Source organism: Trachypithecus francoisi, unplaced genomic scaffold (genome assembly GCF_009764315.1).
Source record: "Trachypithecus francoisi isolate TF-2019V2 unplaced genomic scaffold, Tfra_2.0 Lachesis_group6, whole genome shotgun sequence".
Classification (NCBI taxonomy): Eukaryota; Metazoa; Chordata; class Mammalia; order Primates; family Cercopithecidae; genus Trachypithecus; species Trachypithecus francoisi.
The window spans coordinates 91,506,193-91,522,251 of record NW_022681471.1 but is presented as its reverse complement, the minus strand read 5'-3'; the positions used below and the strand labels follow the sequence as shown (position 1 = coordinate 91,522,251).

The window sequence follows — 16,059 nt, the reverse complement described above, 5'->3', positions numbered from 1 at the left end:
ATTCCACTGATTCTCGTGGCAATACTATTAAGTAGGGAAGATGATGACAGTCCCACTTCCACCAATCACACATACGTACTCTGATATTTTACAGAAGAAAAAGCAAAATCATAAGGAGTTTGTTTACTTAAAACTCTTGGAAAACAAGAAATATAGCAAGCATTAGCCACTGATACACATTCCGTGTGGCGCCATGCAGACAATCTGTGTTCCTCTGCGATGTCTTTCATCCCTCTATACCTCACCCAGTGGAAGAGAGGAGGGAACATCTTATGTGGTAATTTAGTATCTTCTCATTTTTGTCTTGGATTTAAATGTTGAATAAGAAAGTAATGACCAGACCCTCATTTCCATGTATATTGTAGTTGGTATTGCCAGGCCAGCAATCATGCTGCAAGAAGTTGTTGGTGGGGCAGGGGGTGGAGGATGGGGAGATAAGTTGAAAAAAGTTTAAAGATATTGCCAAGCTGCGGAAACAATGAGTTCTAGATTAATTAAAACTCCAGAAAGTAAAGTGCTTTTTCTAGGGGAGTTGACAATTGCTGACCATTGTCTGGGGGCACTTGCTGATTTTCACTGTGAGCTGAGGATGGAGCTTGGTCTAGGCTGATAGACTTTACAAGAGGAAGAGATCCAGAAGGGCTTTTGGAAGTTATATAGGGCTGACTTAGAAACTAGAAGAGCTTCAAGCACATGACTAGTTTTGTCACAGGACATTTGCTAAGTTTGTGATGGTGTGGGAGGTTAGGGAACTGGGCCAGAAAGGCAGTCTCTCTACTTTGGAAGCAGTGCAAAAAGAGAAGGGGCTTGCCACAGTCATGAGAAAGAAGGCTAAAAAGCTCAGCTCAAAACCCATGAAGGGGAGAACTAAATCTCAAGCATTTTTTCTAGTCTGAGGAGATAGACCAAACAGGCTCTCCAGCAAAAGTGCAGGAGGGAAACACCTGAGGAACAGTGATGAACAAGAGCTGGGTTGTGTTAGTAACACTAAAGCCCTGATTGTTTAAGGTGATCAGTGCCTTACCTTACATCTCTTATCTTTAGAGGAAAAGATAAACTCAATAAACTACAGTCTCTACAGTTTGTTTTTTTGGCTTGGGGTTTCACTGTCACCCAGGCTGGAGTGTAGTGCTGTGACCATGGCTCACTGAGGCCTCAACCTCCTGGGCTCAAGAAATCCTCCCACTCAGCCTCCTACTCAGCCTCTTCAGTAGCTGGGACTACAGGTATACACCACCATGCCTGGCTAATTTTGTAGTTTTGTGGAGATGGACTCTTGCTATGTTGCCCAGGCTGGTCTCTAACTCCTCACTTCAAGTGATCCTCCTGCCTCAGCCTCCCAAGTGCTGGGATTACAGGTGTGAGGCACCACACCCAGTCATCTACAGTTTTTAAAATACACAATGACCCCAAAATTAAAGATTATTAGATGCGAGAAAAGGCAGAGAAATTCAGCTGTTAGGACAAAATGGGCCAGGCACAGTGGCTCACACCTATAATCCCAGCACTTTGGAATGCCTAGATGGGAGGACTGATTGAGCCCAGGAGTTTCAGACCAGCCTGACTGATATGGTTTGGCTGTATCCCCACCCAAATCTCATCTTGAATTGTAGCTCCCATAATCCCCACATGTTGTGGGAGGGACCTGGTGGGGGGTAATTGAATCGTGGGGGTGGTTATCCTCATGCTGTTATGATAGTGACTGAGTTCTCACAAGATCTAATGGCTTTATAAGGGGCTGTTCCCCCCTTGCTCAGCACTTCTCTGCTGCCACCATGTGAAGAAGGACATGTTTGCTTCCCCTCCCATCATGATTGTAAGTTTCCTGAGACTTTCCCAGCCATGTGGAACTGCGAGCTAATTCCTTTATAAATTACCCAGTCTAGGGTATTTCTTCATAGCAGCGTGAGAATGGACTAACACAGTAAATTGGTACCAGGAGTGGGGTGCTGCTATAAGGACACCTGAAAATGTGGAAGCAACTTTGGAACTGGGTAAGAGAGAGAGACTGGAACAGTTTGGAGGGTTCAGAAGAAGACAGGAAAATGTGGGAAAGTTTGGGACTTCCTAGAGACTTGGAGGGCTCAGAAGACAGGAAGACGTGGGAAAGTTTGGAACTTCCTAGAGACTTGTTGAATGGCTTTGACCAAAATGCTGATAGTGATATGGACAATGAAGTCCAGGCTGAAGTGGTCTCAGATGGAGATGCAGAACTTCTTGGGAACTGGAGCAAAGGTGACTCTTGCTATGCTTTAGCAAAAAGACTAGGCCAGGCATGGTGGCTCATGCCTGTAATCCCAGCACTTTGGGAGTCTGAGGTGGGCAGATCACTTGAGGCCAGAAGTTCAAGACCAGCCTCAGCAACATAGTAAAACCCTGTCTCTACCAAAAATACACAAAATCAGCTGGGTGTGGTGGCGAATGCCTGTAATCCCAGGTATTTGGGAGGCTGAGGCAGGAGAATTGCTTGAACCTGGGAGGCGGAGGTTGCAGTGAGCTGAGATCAAACCACTATACTCCAGAGCCTGGTTGACAGAGTGAGACCCTGTCAAAAAAAAAAAAAAAAGTACTAGCAGCAACATTTTGCCCCTGCCCTAGAGATCTATGTAACTTTGAACTTGAGAGAGATAACTTAGGGCATTTGGTGGAAGAAATTTCTTTTTTTTTGGTCTCTTTTTTTTTTTTTTTAATCATACTTTAATAGGTTATATGTGCAGAATGTGCAGTTTGTCACAAAGGTATACATGTGCCATGTTGGTTTGCTTCACCCATCAACTTGTCATTTACATTAGGTATTTCTCCTAATGCTATCCCTCCCCCAGCCCCCCAGCCCCCAAAAGCCCCAGTGTGTGATGTTCCCTGCCCTATGTCTAGGTGTTCTGATTGTTCAATTCCCACCTATGAGTGAGAACATGCAGTGCTTGGTTTTCTGTTCTTATGATAGTTTGCTGAGAATGATGGTTTCCAGCTTCATCCATGTCCCTGCAAAGGACATGAACTAATCCTTTTTTATGGTTGCATAGCATTCCATGGTGTATATGTGCCACATTTTCTTAATCCAGTCTATCATTAATGGACATTTGGGTTGGTTCCAAGTTTTTGCTATTGTGAATAGTGCTGCAATAAAACATGTGTGCATGTGTTGTTACAGTACCATGATTTATAATTCTTTGGGTATATACCCAGTAATGGGATTGCTGGGTCAAATGGTATTTCTAGTTCTAGATCCTTGAGGAATCACCACACTGTCTTCCACAATGGTTGAACTAATTTACACTCCCATTAACAGTATAAAAGCATTCCTATTTCTCCACATCCTCTCCAGCATCTGTTGTTTCCTGACTTTTTAATGATCGCCATTCTAACTGGCATGAGATGGTATATCACTGCGGTTTGGATTCGCATTTCTCTGATGACCAGTGATGATGAACGTTTTTTCATATGTCTGTTGGCTGCATAAATGTCTTCTTTTGAGAAGTGCCTGTTCATATCCTTTGCCCACTTTTTGATGGGGTTGCTTGTTTTTTTTTTTCTTATAAATTTGTATAAGTTCTTTGTAGTTTCTGGATATTAGCCTTTTGAGTTGCCTCTTCACTCTGATGATAGTTTCTTTTGCTCTGCAGAAGCTCTTTAGTTTATTTAGATCCCATTTGTCTATTTTGGCTTTTGTTGCCATTGCTTTTGGTGTTTTAGTCATGAAGTCTTTGCCCATGCCTGTGTCCTGAATGGTATTGCCGAGGTTTTCTTCTAGGGTTTTTATGGTTTTAGGTGTTACATTTAAGTCTTTAATCCATCTTAATTTTTGTATAAGGTGTAAGGAAGGGATCCAGTTTCAGCTTTCTACATATGGCTAGCCAGTTTTCCCAGCACCATTTGTTAAACAGGGAATCCTTTCCCCATTTCTTGTTTTTGTCAGGTGTGTCAAAGATCAGATGGTTGTAGATGTGTGGCATTATTTCTGAGGCCTCTGTTCTGTTCCATTGGTCTATATATCTGTTTTGGTACCAGTACCATGCTGTTTTGGTTACTGTAGCCTTGTAATATAGTTTGAAGCCAGTAGTGTGATGCCTCCAGCTTTGTTCTTTTTGCTTAGGATTGTCTTGGCTATGCAAGCTCTTTTTTGGTTCCATATGAACTTTAAAGTCGTTTTTTTCCAATTCTGCGAAGAAAGTCATTGGTAGCTTGATGGGGATGGCATTGAATCTATAAATTACCTTGGGTAGTATGGCCATTTTCACGATATTGATTCTTCCTATCTATGAGCATGGAATGTTCTTCCATTTGTTTGTGTCCTCTTATTTTGTTGAGCAGTGGTTTGTAGTTCTCCTTGAAGAGGTCCTTCACATTCCTTGTAAGTTGGATTCTTAGGTATTTATTCTCTTTGTAGTAATTGTGAATGGGACTTCACTCATGATTTGGCTCTGTTTGTCTGTTATTGGTGTATAAGAATGGTTGTGATTTTTGCACATTGATTTTGTATCCTGAGACTTTGCTGAAGTTGCTTATCAGCTTAAGGAGATTTAAGGCTGAGACGATGGGGTTTTCTAAATATACAATCATGTCATCTGCAAACAGGGACAATTTGACTTCCTCTTTTCCTAACTGAATACCCTTATTGCTTTCCCTTGCCTGATTGTCCTGGCCAGAACTTCCAACACTATATGAATAGGAGTGGTGAGAGAGGGCATCCTTGTCTTGTGCCGGTTTTCAAAGGGAATGCTTCCAGTTTTTGCCCATTCAGTGTAATATTGGCTGTGGGTTTGTCATAAATAGCTCTTATCATTTTGAGATACGTTCCGTTGATACCTAGTTTATTGAGAGTTTTTAGCATGAAGGGCTGTTGAATTTTGTCAAAGGCCTTTTCTCCATCTATTGCGATAATCATGTGGTTTTTGTTGTTGGTTCTGTTTATGTGATGGATTACATTTATTGATTTGCGTATGTTTAACCAGCCTTGCATCCCAGGGATGAAGCCAACTTGATTGTGGTGGATAGGCTTTTTGATGTGCTGCTGGATCTGGCTTGCCAATATTTTATTGAGGATTTTCGCATCAATGTTCATCAGGGATATTGGCCTAAAATTCTCTTTTTTTGTTGTGTCTCTTCCAGGCTTTGGTATCAGGACGATGCTGGCCTCATAAAATGAGTTAGGGAGGATTCCCTCTTTTTCTATTGATCAGAATAGTTTCAGAAGGAATGGTACCAGCTCCTCTTTGTACCTCTTGTAGAATTCAGCTGTGAATCCGTCTGGTCCTGGACTTTTTTTGGTTGGTAGGCTATTGCCTCAATTTCAGAACCTGTTATTGGTCTATTCAGGGATTCAAATTCTTCCTGGTTTAGTCTTGGGAGGGTGTATGTGTCCAGGAATTTATCCATTTCTTCTAGCTTTTCTAGTTTATTATTCGCGTAGAGGTGTTTATAGTATTCTCTGATGGTAGTTTGTATTTCTGTGGGATCAGTGGTGATATCCCCTTTATCATTTTTTATTGTGTCTATTTGATTCTTCTCTCTTTTCTTATTAGTCTATCAATTTTGCTGACCTTTTCAAAAAACCAGCTCCTGGATTCATTGCTTTTTTGAAGGTTTTGTGTGTGTGTGTGTGTGGTGTGTGTGTGTGTGTGTGTTGTGTCTACCTCCTTCAGTTCTGCTCTGATCTTAGTTATTTCTTGTCTATTGCTAGCTTTTGAATTTGTTTGCTCTTGCTTCTCTAGTTGTTTTAATTGTGATGTTAGGATGTCAATTTTAGATCTCTCCTGCTTTCTCTTGTGTGCATTTAGTGCTATAAATTTCCCTCTACACACTGCTTTAAATGTGTCCCAGAGATTCTGTTACGTTGTGTCTTTATTCTCATTGGTTTCAAAGAACATCTTTATTTCTGCCTTCATTCTGTTATTTACCCAGTAGTCATTCAGGAGCAGGTTGTTCAGTTTCCATGTAGTTGTGCAGTTTTGAGTGAGTTTCTTAATGCTGAGTTCTAATTTGATTGCACTGTGGTCTGAGAGAGAGTTTGTTGTGATTTCTATTCTTTTACATTTGCTGAGGAGTGTTTTACTTCCAATTATATGTTCAATTTTAGAATAAGTGGGATGTGGTGCTGAGAAGAATGTATAATCTGTTGATTGGAGTGGAGAGTTCTGTAGATGTCTATTAGGTGTGCTTCATCCAGAGCTGAGTTCAAGTCCTGAATATCCTTGTTAACCTTCTGTCTCGTTGATCTAATATTGACAGTGGGGTGTTAAAGTCTCCCATTATTATTGTGTGGGAGTCTAAGTCTCTTTGTAGGTCTTTAAGGACTTGCTTTATGAATCTGGGTCCTCCTGTATTGGGTGCATATATATTTAGGATAGTTAGCTCTTTTTGTTGAATTGATCCCTTTACCATTATTTAATGGCCTTCTTTGTCTCTTTTCATCTTTGTTGGTTTAAAGTCTGTTTTATCAGAGACTAGGATTGCAACCCCTGCTTTTTTTCCTTTCCATTTGCTTGGTAGATCTTCCTCCATCCCTTTATTTTGAGCCTATCTGTGTCTTTGCACATGAGATGTGTCTCCTGAATACAGCACACTGATGGGTCCTGACTCTATCCAATTTGCCAGTCTGTGTCTTTTAATTGGAGCATTCAGCCTATTTACATTTAAGGTTAATATTGTTATGTATGAATTTGATCCTGTCATTATGATGCTAGCTGGTTAGTTCCCCTGTTAATTGATGCAGTTTCTTCATAGCATTGATGATCTTTACAATTTGGCATGTTTTTGCAGTGGCTGGTACTGGTTGTTCCTTTCCATGTTTAGTGCTTCCTTCAGGAGCTCTGTAAGGCAGGCCTGGTTGTGACAAAATCTCTCCGCGTTTGCTTGTCTGTAAAGGAATTTATTTCTCCTTCATTTATGAAGCTTAGTTTGGCTGGATATGAAATCTTGGGTTAAAAGTTCTTTTCTTTAAGAATGTTGAGGCCAGGCATGGTGGCTCACGCCTGTAATCCCAGCACTTTGGGAGGTCGAGGCGGGCAGATCATGAGCCCAGGAGATTGAGGGCATCCTGGCTAACACGGTGAAACCCCGTCTCTACCAAAAATACAAAAAACTTAGCTGGGCATGGTGGCACGCACCTGTAGTCCCAGGTACTCGGAGGCTGAGGCAGGAGAATGGCGTGAACCCAGGAGGCGGAGCTTGCAGTGAGCCAAGATCGCACCACTGCACTCCAGCCTGGGTGACAGAGCAAGACTCTGTCTCAAAAAAAAAAAAAAGAAAGAATGTCAAATATTTGCCCCCACTCTCTTCTGGCTTCTAGGGTTTCTGCAGAGAGCTCTGCTGTTAGTCTGATGGGCTTCCCTTTGTTGGTAACCCCACCTTTCTCTCTGGTTGCCCTTAACAGTTTTTCCTTCATTTTAACCTTGGTGAATCTGACAATTATATGTCTTGGGGTTGCTCTTCTTGTAGAGTATCTTTGTGGTGTTCTCTGTATTTCTTGAATTTGAATGTTGGCCTGCCTTGCTAGGTTGGGGAAGTTCTCCTGGATAATATCCTGAAGAGTGTTTTCCAACTTGGTTCTGTTCTCCCCGTCACTTTCAGGTACACCAACCAAACGTAGATTTGGTCTTTTCACATAGTCCCATATTTCTTGGAGGCTTTCTTCATTTCTTTTCACTCGTTTTTCTCTAATCCTATCTTCTCACTTTATTTTATTAATTTGGTCTTCAATCACTGATATCCTTTATTCTGCTTGATTGAATCAGCTATTGAAGCTTGTGTATGCTTCACGAAGTCCTTGTACTGTGGTTTTCAGCTCCATCAGGTCATTTAAGCTCTTCTCTACACTGGTTATTCTAGTTACCCTTTCATCTAACCTTTTTTCAAGGTTTTTAGCTTCCTTGTGATGGGTTAGAACATGCTCCTTTAGCTCGGAGAAGTTTGTTATTACTGACCTTCTGAAGCCTACTTCTGTCAACCCATCAAACTCATTCTCCATCCAGCTTTGTTCCCTTGCTGGCAAGGAGTTGTGTTCCTTTGGAAGTTTAGAGGCATTTTGGTTTTTGGAATTTTCAGCCTTTCTGCTCTGGTTTCTCCCCATCTTTTGGTTTTATCTACCTTTGGCCTTTGATGTTGGTGACCTACAGATGGGGTTTTGGTGTGGATGTCCTTTTTGTTGATGTTGATGCTATTCCTTTTGTTTGTTAGTTTTCCTTTTAACAGGACAGGCCCTCAGCTGCAGGTCTATTGGAGTTTGCTGGAGGTTCACTCCAGATCCTGTTTGCCTGGGTATCACCAGCAGAGGTTGCAGAACAGCAAATATTGCTGCCTGATCCTTCCTCTGGAAGCTTCATTCCAGAGGGGCACCTGCCTGTATGAGGTGTCTGTCAGCCCCTACTGGGAGATGTCTCCCAGTCAGGCTACATGGGGGTCAGGGACCCACTTGAGGAGGCAGTCTGTCCGTTATCGGAGCTTGAATGCCGTGATGGGAGAACCACTGCTCTCTTCAGAGCTGTCAGGTAGGCACATTAAGTCTGGAGAAGCTATCTGCTGCCTTTTGTTCAGATATGCCCTGCCCCAGAGGTGAAATCTAGAGAGGCAGTAGGCCTTGCTGAGCTGTGGTAGGCTCCGCCCAGTTCGAGTTTCCTGGCCTCTTTGTTTACATTGTGAGCACAAAACCACCTACTCAAGCCTCAGCAATGGCCGACCCCTACTCCCCTCGCCAAGCTCATGCCTCCCAGGTCGATCTCAGATTGCTGTGCTAGCCGTGAGCAAGGCTCCATGGGCGTGGAACCTGCCGAGCCAGGCATGGGAGGGGATCTCCTGGTCTGCCAGTTGCGAAGACTCTGGGAAAAGTACAGTATTTGGGCAGGAGTGTACCACTCCTCCAGTACAGTCACTTCCGGCTTCCCTTGGCTAGGAAAGGGAAATCCCCTGACCCCTTGCACTTCCCAGGTGAGGCGACACCCCACCCTGCTTCGGCTCACCCTCCATGGGCTGCACCCACTGTCCCAATGAGATGAACCGGGTACCTCAGTTGGAAATGCAGAAATCAGCCGTCTTTTGCGTCAATCTCACTGGGAGCTATAGACCGGAGCTGTTCCTATTTGGCCATCTTGGAAGCAACCCTCCTGCTTTTGTTTTTTAGACAGAGTTTCACTCTGTCACCAGCCTGGAGTGCAGTAGTGCAATCTTGGCTCACTGCAACCTCCGCCTCCCAGGTTCAAGTGATTCTTCTGCCTCAGCCTCCTGAATAGCTGGGACTACAGGCACACACCACCACGCCCAGCTAATTTTGCAATTTTTGTATTTTTAGTAGAGACAGGGTTTCACCATGTTGGCCAGGATGTTCTTGATCTCTTGACCTCGTGATCCACCCACCTCAGCCTCCCAAAGTACTGGGATTACAGGCGTGAACCACCATGCCCAGCCAGTGGAAGAAATTTCTAAGCAGCAAAGTGTTCAAGAGGAAAGCAGAGCAGAAGACTTTGGAAAATTTGAGGCCTGATGATGCGATAGAAAAGAAAAACCTATTTTCTAGGGAGAATTCAAGCCTGCTGCAGATATTTGCATAAATAACGAGGAACTGAATGTTAATCACCAAGATGATGGGAAAATGTCTCCAAGGAATGTCAGAGGTGTTCATGGCAGCCCCTCCCATCACAGGCTCAGAGGCCTAGGAGGGAAATATGGTTTCCTGGGCTGGGCCCAGAGCCCTCCTGCTCTGCGCAGCCTTGGGACATGGTGCCCTGTGTCCCAACTGCTTCAGCTCCAGCTGTGGCTAAAAGCGGCCAAGGTACAGCTTAGGTCATTGCTTCAGAGTGGGCAAGTCCCAAGCCTTGGCAGCTTCCACGTGGTGGTGAGCCTGTGGGTACACATAAGTCAAGAAATGAGGTTTGGGAATTTCCACCTAGACTTCAGAGAATGCTGGAAATGCCTGGATGCCCAGGCAGAAGTTTGCTGCAGGGGCAGAGCCCTTGTGGAGAACCTCTGCTAGGGCAGTGCAGAAGGGAAATGTGGGGTTGGAGCCCCCACACCGAGTCCCCACTGGGGCACTGCCTGTTGGATCTGTGGAAAGAGGGCCACCATCCTCCAGACCCCAGAATTGTAGATCCACCGACGGCTTGCACTGTGCTCCTGGAAAAGCTGCAGACATTCAACACCAGCCAGTGAAAACAGCCAGGAGAGGGTACACCCTGCAAAGCCACAGGGGTGAGCTGCCCAAGGCCTTGGGGGCCCATCTCTTATGTCAGCATGATCTGGATGTGAGACATGGAGTCAAAGGAGATCATTTTGGAACTTTAAGGTTTAATGACTGCTCTATTGGATTTTGGATGGGCATGGGTCCTGCAGCCCCTTTGTTTTTCTCCCATTTGGAACAGGTGTATTTACCCAATGTCTGTACCTGCCCCACCCCACCCAATATATCTAGGAGTAACTAGCTTGCTTTTGATTTTGCAGGCTCCTAGGCAGAAGGCAGTTGCCTTTTCTCAGATGATATTTGGGACTTGAACTTTTGAGTTAATGCTGGAATAAGACTTTGGGGGACTGTTGGAAGGGTATGATTGTGTTTTGAAATGTGAGGGTATGAGATGTGGGAGGGGCCAGGGGTGGAATGATATGGTTTGGCTCTGTCCCCACCCACATCTCATCTTGAATTGTAGTTCCCATAATCCCCACATGTTGTTGGAGGGACCCAGTGGGAGGTAACTGAATCATGGGGGCAGTCACCCTTATGCTGTTCTCGTAAGATATGATGGTTTCATAAGTGGCCTTTCCCCCTTTGCTCAGCACTTCTCTCTCTCGCTGCCTTGTGAAGGACATGTTTGCTTCCCCTTCTACCATGATTGTAAGTTCCCTGAGGCCTTCTAAGCCATGCTGAACTGTGAGTTAATTAAACCTCTTTCCTTTATAAAGTACCCAGTCTCAGGTATTTCTTTATACCAGCATGAGAACAGATTGATACACTGGGCAACATAGGGGGACCCTGTCTCTATAAAAAAAAAAAAAAATTAAAAAAAAAATGAGCTGAGCATAGTGGTGTGTGCTTGTGGTCCCCACTACTAGGGAGGCTAAGCTGGGAGGATCACTTGAGCCCAGGAGGTCAAGACTGCAGTGAGCCATAACCGTGCCACTGTACTCCAGCTGGGGCAAAAAAACAAGACCTTGTCTCAACAAAGAAAAAAAAAAAGAACAACAGTTGTGGTAGGTGGAATTCTAAGAATGACTTCCAAGGACCCTCTTCATTGTGTCATTCCCTCCACAGTTTGAGTGTCTGAAGAACCTGTGAATAAAATAAAATATCACTTCTGTGATTATGTTACTTTAAGTGACCAAAGGGAGATTGATTGGGCCTAATGTTTTCACATGGGTTCTTTAAAAGCAGAGAGCTTTCTCCAGTTGGGTGGCAAAAAAGGGAGTCACAGATTTGAAATACAGGAGGGATTAGAACACAAGGGAGATTCTCTGTTACTGATATGGAGAAGGCTCATAGTAGGGAACTTTGAACAACCTCCAGGATCTGAAAATGGTCCCTCGCTGACAGCCAGCTAGAATGAGGACCTCAGTTCTACAGTCAAAAGAAACAGAATTCAGTCAACAACCTGAATGAGCATAGAAGTAGATTCAGCCTCCAGATAAGATCGTAGCCTAGCTTACATCATGATTTCCACCTTGTGAGACAGAACTGGAATTCTGACCTACAAAACTATGAATTAATAAATGGGTGTTGTTGGCTGGGTGTGATGGCTCACACCTGTAATCCCAGCACTTTGGGAGGTTGAGGCAGGTGGATAATTGAGGTCAGGAGTTTGAGACCAGCCTGACCAACATGGTGAAACCCATCTCTACTAAAAAAAAAAAAAAAAAAAAAAAATCTGGGCATGGTGGCGCGTGCCTATAGTCCCAGCTACTTGGGAGGCTGAGGCAGGAGAATCACTTGAACCCGAGAGGCGGAGGTTGCAGTGAGCCGAGATCGCACCACTGTACTCCAGCCTGGGCAAGAGAGTGAGACTCTGTCCTAAATAAATAATAATAGGTGTTGTTGTAAACCACTAAGTTTGTGGAGGTTGTTTTGGCAGCAATAGAAAACTAATGCAGAAAACTTAGATGATTTTGATACTGGAATTAGCCAAAAGCACTTTAAATTACCATTAACTTAACAGACGTAAACGAAAAGGAAATGGATGAAATATGAAGGATTTCAAAATTTGTAATCTCTAAAAATGAATGAAATATGTATGCTACAAACTGAAACAAAATACAGTAGCCAAGAACTTACTGTATGGGTTTTAACAGCAGACTGGACACAACAGAAGACAGGATTCATGAATGTGAAGACAAGTCAATAGATTTGTCTCGCTGGGAGGGAAAAATACAAATAACATAGACAGTGTTAGGCATTTGGGACACAGCCAAAAGGTAAACCACATATAACTGGGGTCCCAGAAGAAGAGAGAAACATTGGAACAGGAATAATATTTGAGGCAATGGTTAAAATTGATTAAAAAAAAAAAAAACGTGAAAGAGATCAAACTATGGGGTTAAGAAGCTTTGAGAAGGCAATTCAAATAATATACCAAAATTCATTTCCAGCCATGATGGAGTAATCAGGTCCAAACTTATCCACCTGCTATAAACAACTAGAAATAATATATATACACTGTATGAGGTAACAACAGTTTTTGTAGTTGAACAAAGGCAGACCGGAGGATTATAAAGCTAAGAAAAGAAGACAAATGAGGTGAGCTCTATGATTGCCCTGGCTTCCTGCCTGGATGTACTTTGCAAAATGTGACACAGGGACAAGGGTTTGAAGAAGAACATGATGGTTCACAGAGTTAAGAGGTCAGTGCTCAGTGAGTCCAAAGCTACTGGAAGTTTCAGCAAAGGAGGGAGTTGTTGACAAGAGAGAATAAGAGAAATCTTTGCATGAGGTCCCCTTGGGTTTGTAACTGAATATTAAGCTGTGTATAGTGAAACTCCACAAGGCAAGGGAAAGAGTAGTTGGGGAGCTGTAAGCTGAAGAGTTTCCAGAGGTCACACAGGGATGGAATGTGTGAGTTCTAGCAAGTCAGAGTGGAGAGTTCTTGTCAATCACCCCCAGGTGATCAGTGGAGACCCCATGGGAGTCATGTCTTAGTAGTGGGGATAGAATAGCCCTCAAAGGGAATGGGAGAAAAATTTTGCAATTCTACCCATCTGACAAAGGTCTAATATCCAGAATTTACCAGGAACTAAACAAATTTACATGAAAAAAATCAAAAAGTGGGCAAAGGATATGAACAGACAGTTCTCAAAAGAAGACATTTACGTGGCCAACAAACATAGGAAAAAAAGCTCAACATCACTGACCATTAGAGAAATGCAAATGAAAACCACAATGAGATACCATCTCATGCCAGTCAGAATGGTTATTATTAAAAAGTCAAGAAACAATAGATGCTGGTGAGGATGTGGAGAAATAGGAATGCTTTTACACTGTTGGTGGGAATGTAAATTAGTTCAACCATTGTGGAAGACAGTATGGCAATTCCTCAAGGATCTAGAACCAGAAATACCATTTGACCCAGCAATCTCTTTACTGGGTATATATCCACAAGAATATAAAGCATTCTACTATAAAGACACATGCACACATATGTTTACTGCAGCTCTATTTACAATAGGAAAGTCATGGAACCAACTCAAATGCCCATCAATGATAGACTGGATAAAGAAAATGTGGTACATATATACCATGGAATACTAAGCAGCCATAAAAAGGAATGAGATCATGTCCTTTGCAGGGACAGGGACATAGATGAAGCTGGAAGCCATCATCTTCAGCAAACTAACACAGGAACAGAAAACCAAACACTGCATGTTCTCACTCATAAGTGGGAGTTGAACAATGAGAACACATGGACACAGGGAGGGGAACAACACACACCAGGGCCTGGTGGGAGGGAACTTAGAGGACAGGTGCAGCAAACCACCATGGCACATGCATACCTATGTAACAAACCTGCATGTTCTGCACATGTATCCCAGAACTTAAAGTAATAAATAAATAAATTAAATTAATAAGTAAAAATATCCCTAGAGGGAAGGGTACCATTAACTTACCCTAACAAAGCTACAAACTAGTCTTGAAAGAATGAAGCATCTTAACCACTTGCTAGAATGAATCCAACTTCTTTTAAAGGAACAACAACAAAAAAAATCTAGCATTCAACAATGTAAATTTATTGTGTAAATTTATTTAATATCCAATCAGATATTATGATGTGAAGATATAGGAAATGTGATGCCTAGTTAAGAAAAAAAATCAGATAATGAAAATAGACCAAGAAATGACAAATATGGTGGATTTTTAAAATATTAACATGTTAGAAATATTCTTGAAGATTGAAAGGAAAGGTGATGACGTAGGAATGGAAGATAACTTCATGTCAGAAATGATGCAAGCCAAAATACAGAGGAACGAAAGTTTTAAAATGCAGAAAGAAAAAACAAAATTGTTGATATAGAATTCAAAACCCAGAAAAAATATTCAAAAATGAAGGCAGGCCAGACACAGCGGCTCAGACCTGTAATCACAGCACTTTGGGAGGATTTAGAGAAGGATTGCCCGAGTGAAGGAATTCAAGACTAGCCTGGGCAACACAGTGAGAACCCATAGCTACAAAAAAATTTTAAAGTAGCTGGTGTGGTGGTGCATCCCTGTAGTCCCAGCTATTCAGGAGGCTGAGGTGGGAGGATTGCTTGAGCCCAGGAGTTCAAAACCAGCCTGGGCAACATAGGGAGACTCTGTTTCTACAAAAAATTAAAATATTAGCCAGGCGTGGTGGTGCATGCTTGTAGTCCCAGCTACTTGGGAGGCTAATGTGGGAGGATTGCTTGAGCCCAGGAGGTCAAGGCTGCAGTGAGCCATGGTTGCACCACTGCACTCCAGCCTGGGCAACAAAGTGAGATGCTGTCTTAAGAAAAAGAAATAAATCAGCCTGGCGCGGTGGCTCAAGCCTGTAATCCCAGCACTTTGGGAGGCCGAGACGGGCGGATCACCAGGTCAGAAGATCGAGACTATCCTGGCTAACACGGTGAAACCCTGTTTCTACTAAAAGATACAAAAAAAAAAAAAAAAAATAGCGGGCGTGGTGGCGGGCGCCTGTAGTCCCAGCTACTCGGGAGGCTGAGGCAGGAGAATGGTGTAAACCCAGGAGGCAGAGCTTGCAGTGAGCTGAGATCGTGCCACTGCACTCTAGCCCAGGCAACAGAGTGAGACGCCGTCTCAAAAAAAAAAAAAAAAGAGTACCATTCAGGACATAGGCATGGGCAAGGACTTCATGTATAAAACACCAAAAGCAACGGCAGCAAAAGCCAAAATTGACACATGGGATCTAATTAAACTAAAGAGCTTTTGCACAGCAAAAGAAACTACCATCAGAGTGAACAGGCAACCTACAGAATGGGAGAAAATTTTTGCAACCTACTCATCTGACAAAGGGCTAATATCCAGAATCTACAAAGAACTCAAACAAATATACAAGAAAAAAAAAAACAACACCCCATCAAAAGTGGGCAAAGGATATGAACAGACATTTCTCAAAAGAAGACATCCATACAGCCAACAGACCATGAAAAAATGCTCATCATCACTCGCCATCAGAGAAATGCAAATCAAAACCACATGAGATACCATCTCACACCAGTTAGAATGGCAACATTAAGAAGTCAGGAAACAACAGGTGTTGGAGAGGATGTGGAGAAATAGGAACACTTTTACACTGTTGGTGGAATTGTAAACTAGTTCAACCATTATGGAAAACAGTATGGCAATCTCAAGGATCTAGAACTAGATGTACCATATGACCCAGCCATCCCACTACTGGGTATATACCCAAAGGATTATAAATTACTCTACTACAAAGACACATGCACACGTATGTTATTGCGGCACTATTCACAATAGCAAAGACTTGGAATCAACCCAAATGTCCATCTGTGACAGACTGGATTAAGAAAATGTGGCACATAGACACCATGGAATATTATGCAGCCATAAAAAAGGATGTTTGCGTCCTTTGTAGGGACATGGATGCAGCTGGAAAC

General features: G+C 42.9%; 1 protein-coding gene across 1 annotated transcript in view; it reads left to right on the top strand.

The window, feature by feature from the left end:
• Positions 1-9,600, top strand: part of KRBOX4 (KRAB box domain containing 4) — a 39,881-nt gene extending 30,281 nt beyond the window's left edge. Inside the window, exon 6 of the mRNA XM_033202035.1 lies at positions 9,284-9,600. Within this exon, the coding sequence (XP_033057926.1) occupies positions 9,284-9,339 (56 nt within the window). The 3' untranslated portion in view covers positions 9,340-9,600. The remainder of the gene's footprint in view (positions 1-9,283) is intronic.
• The last annotated feature ends 6,459 nt before the right edge of the window (positions 9,601-16,059 follow it).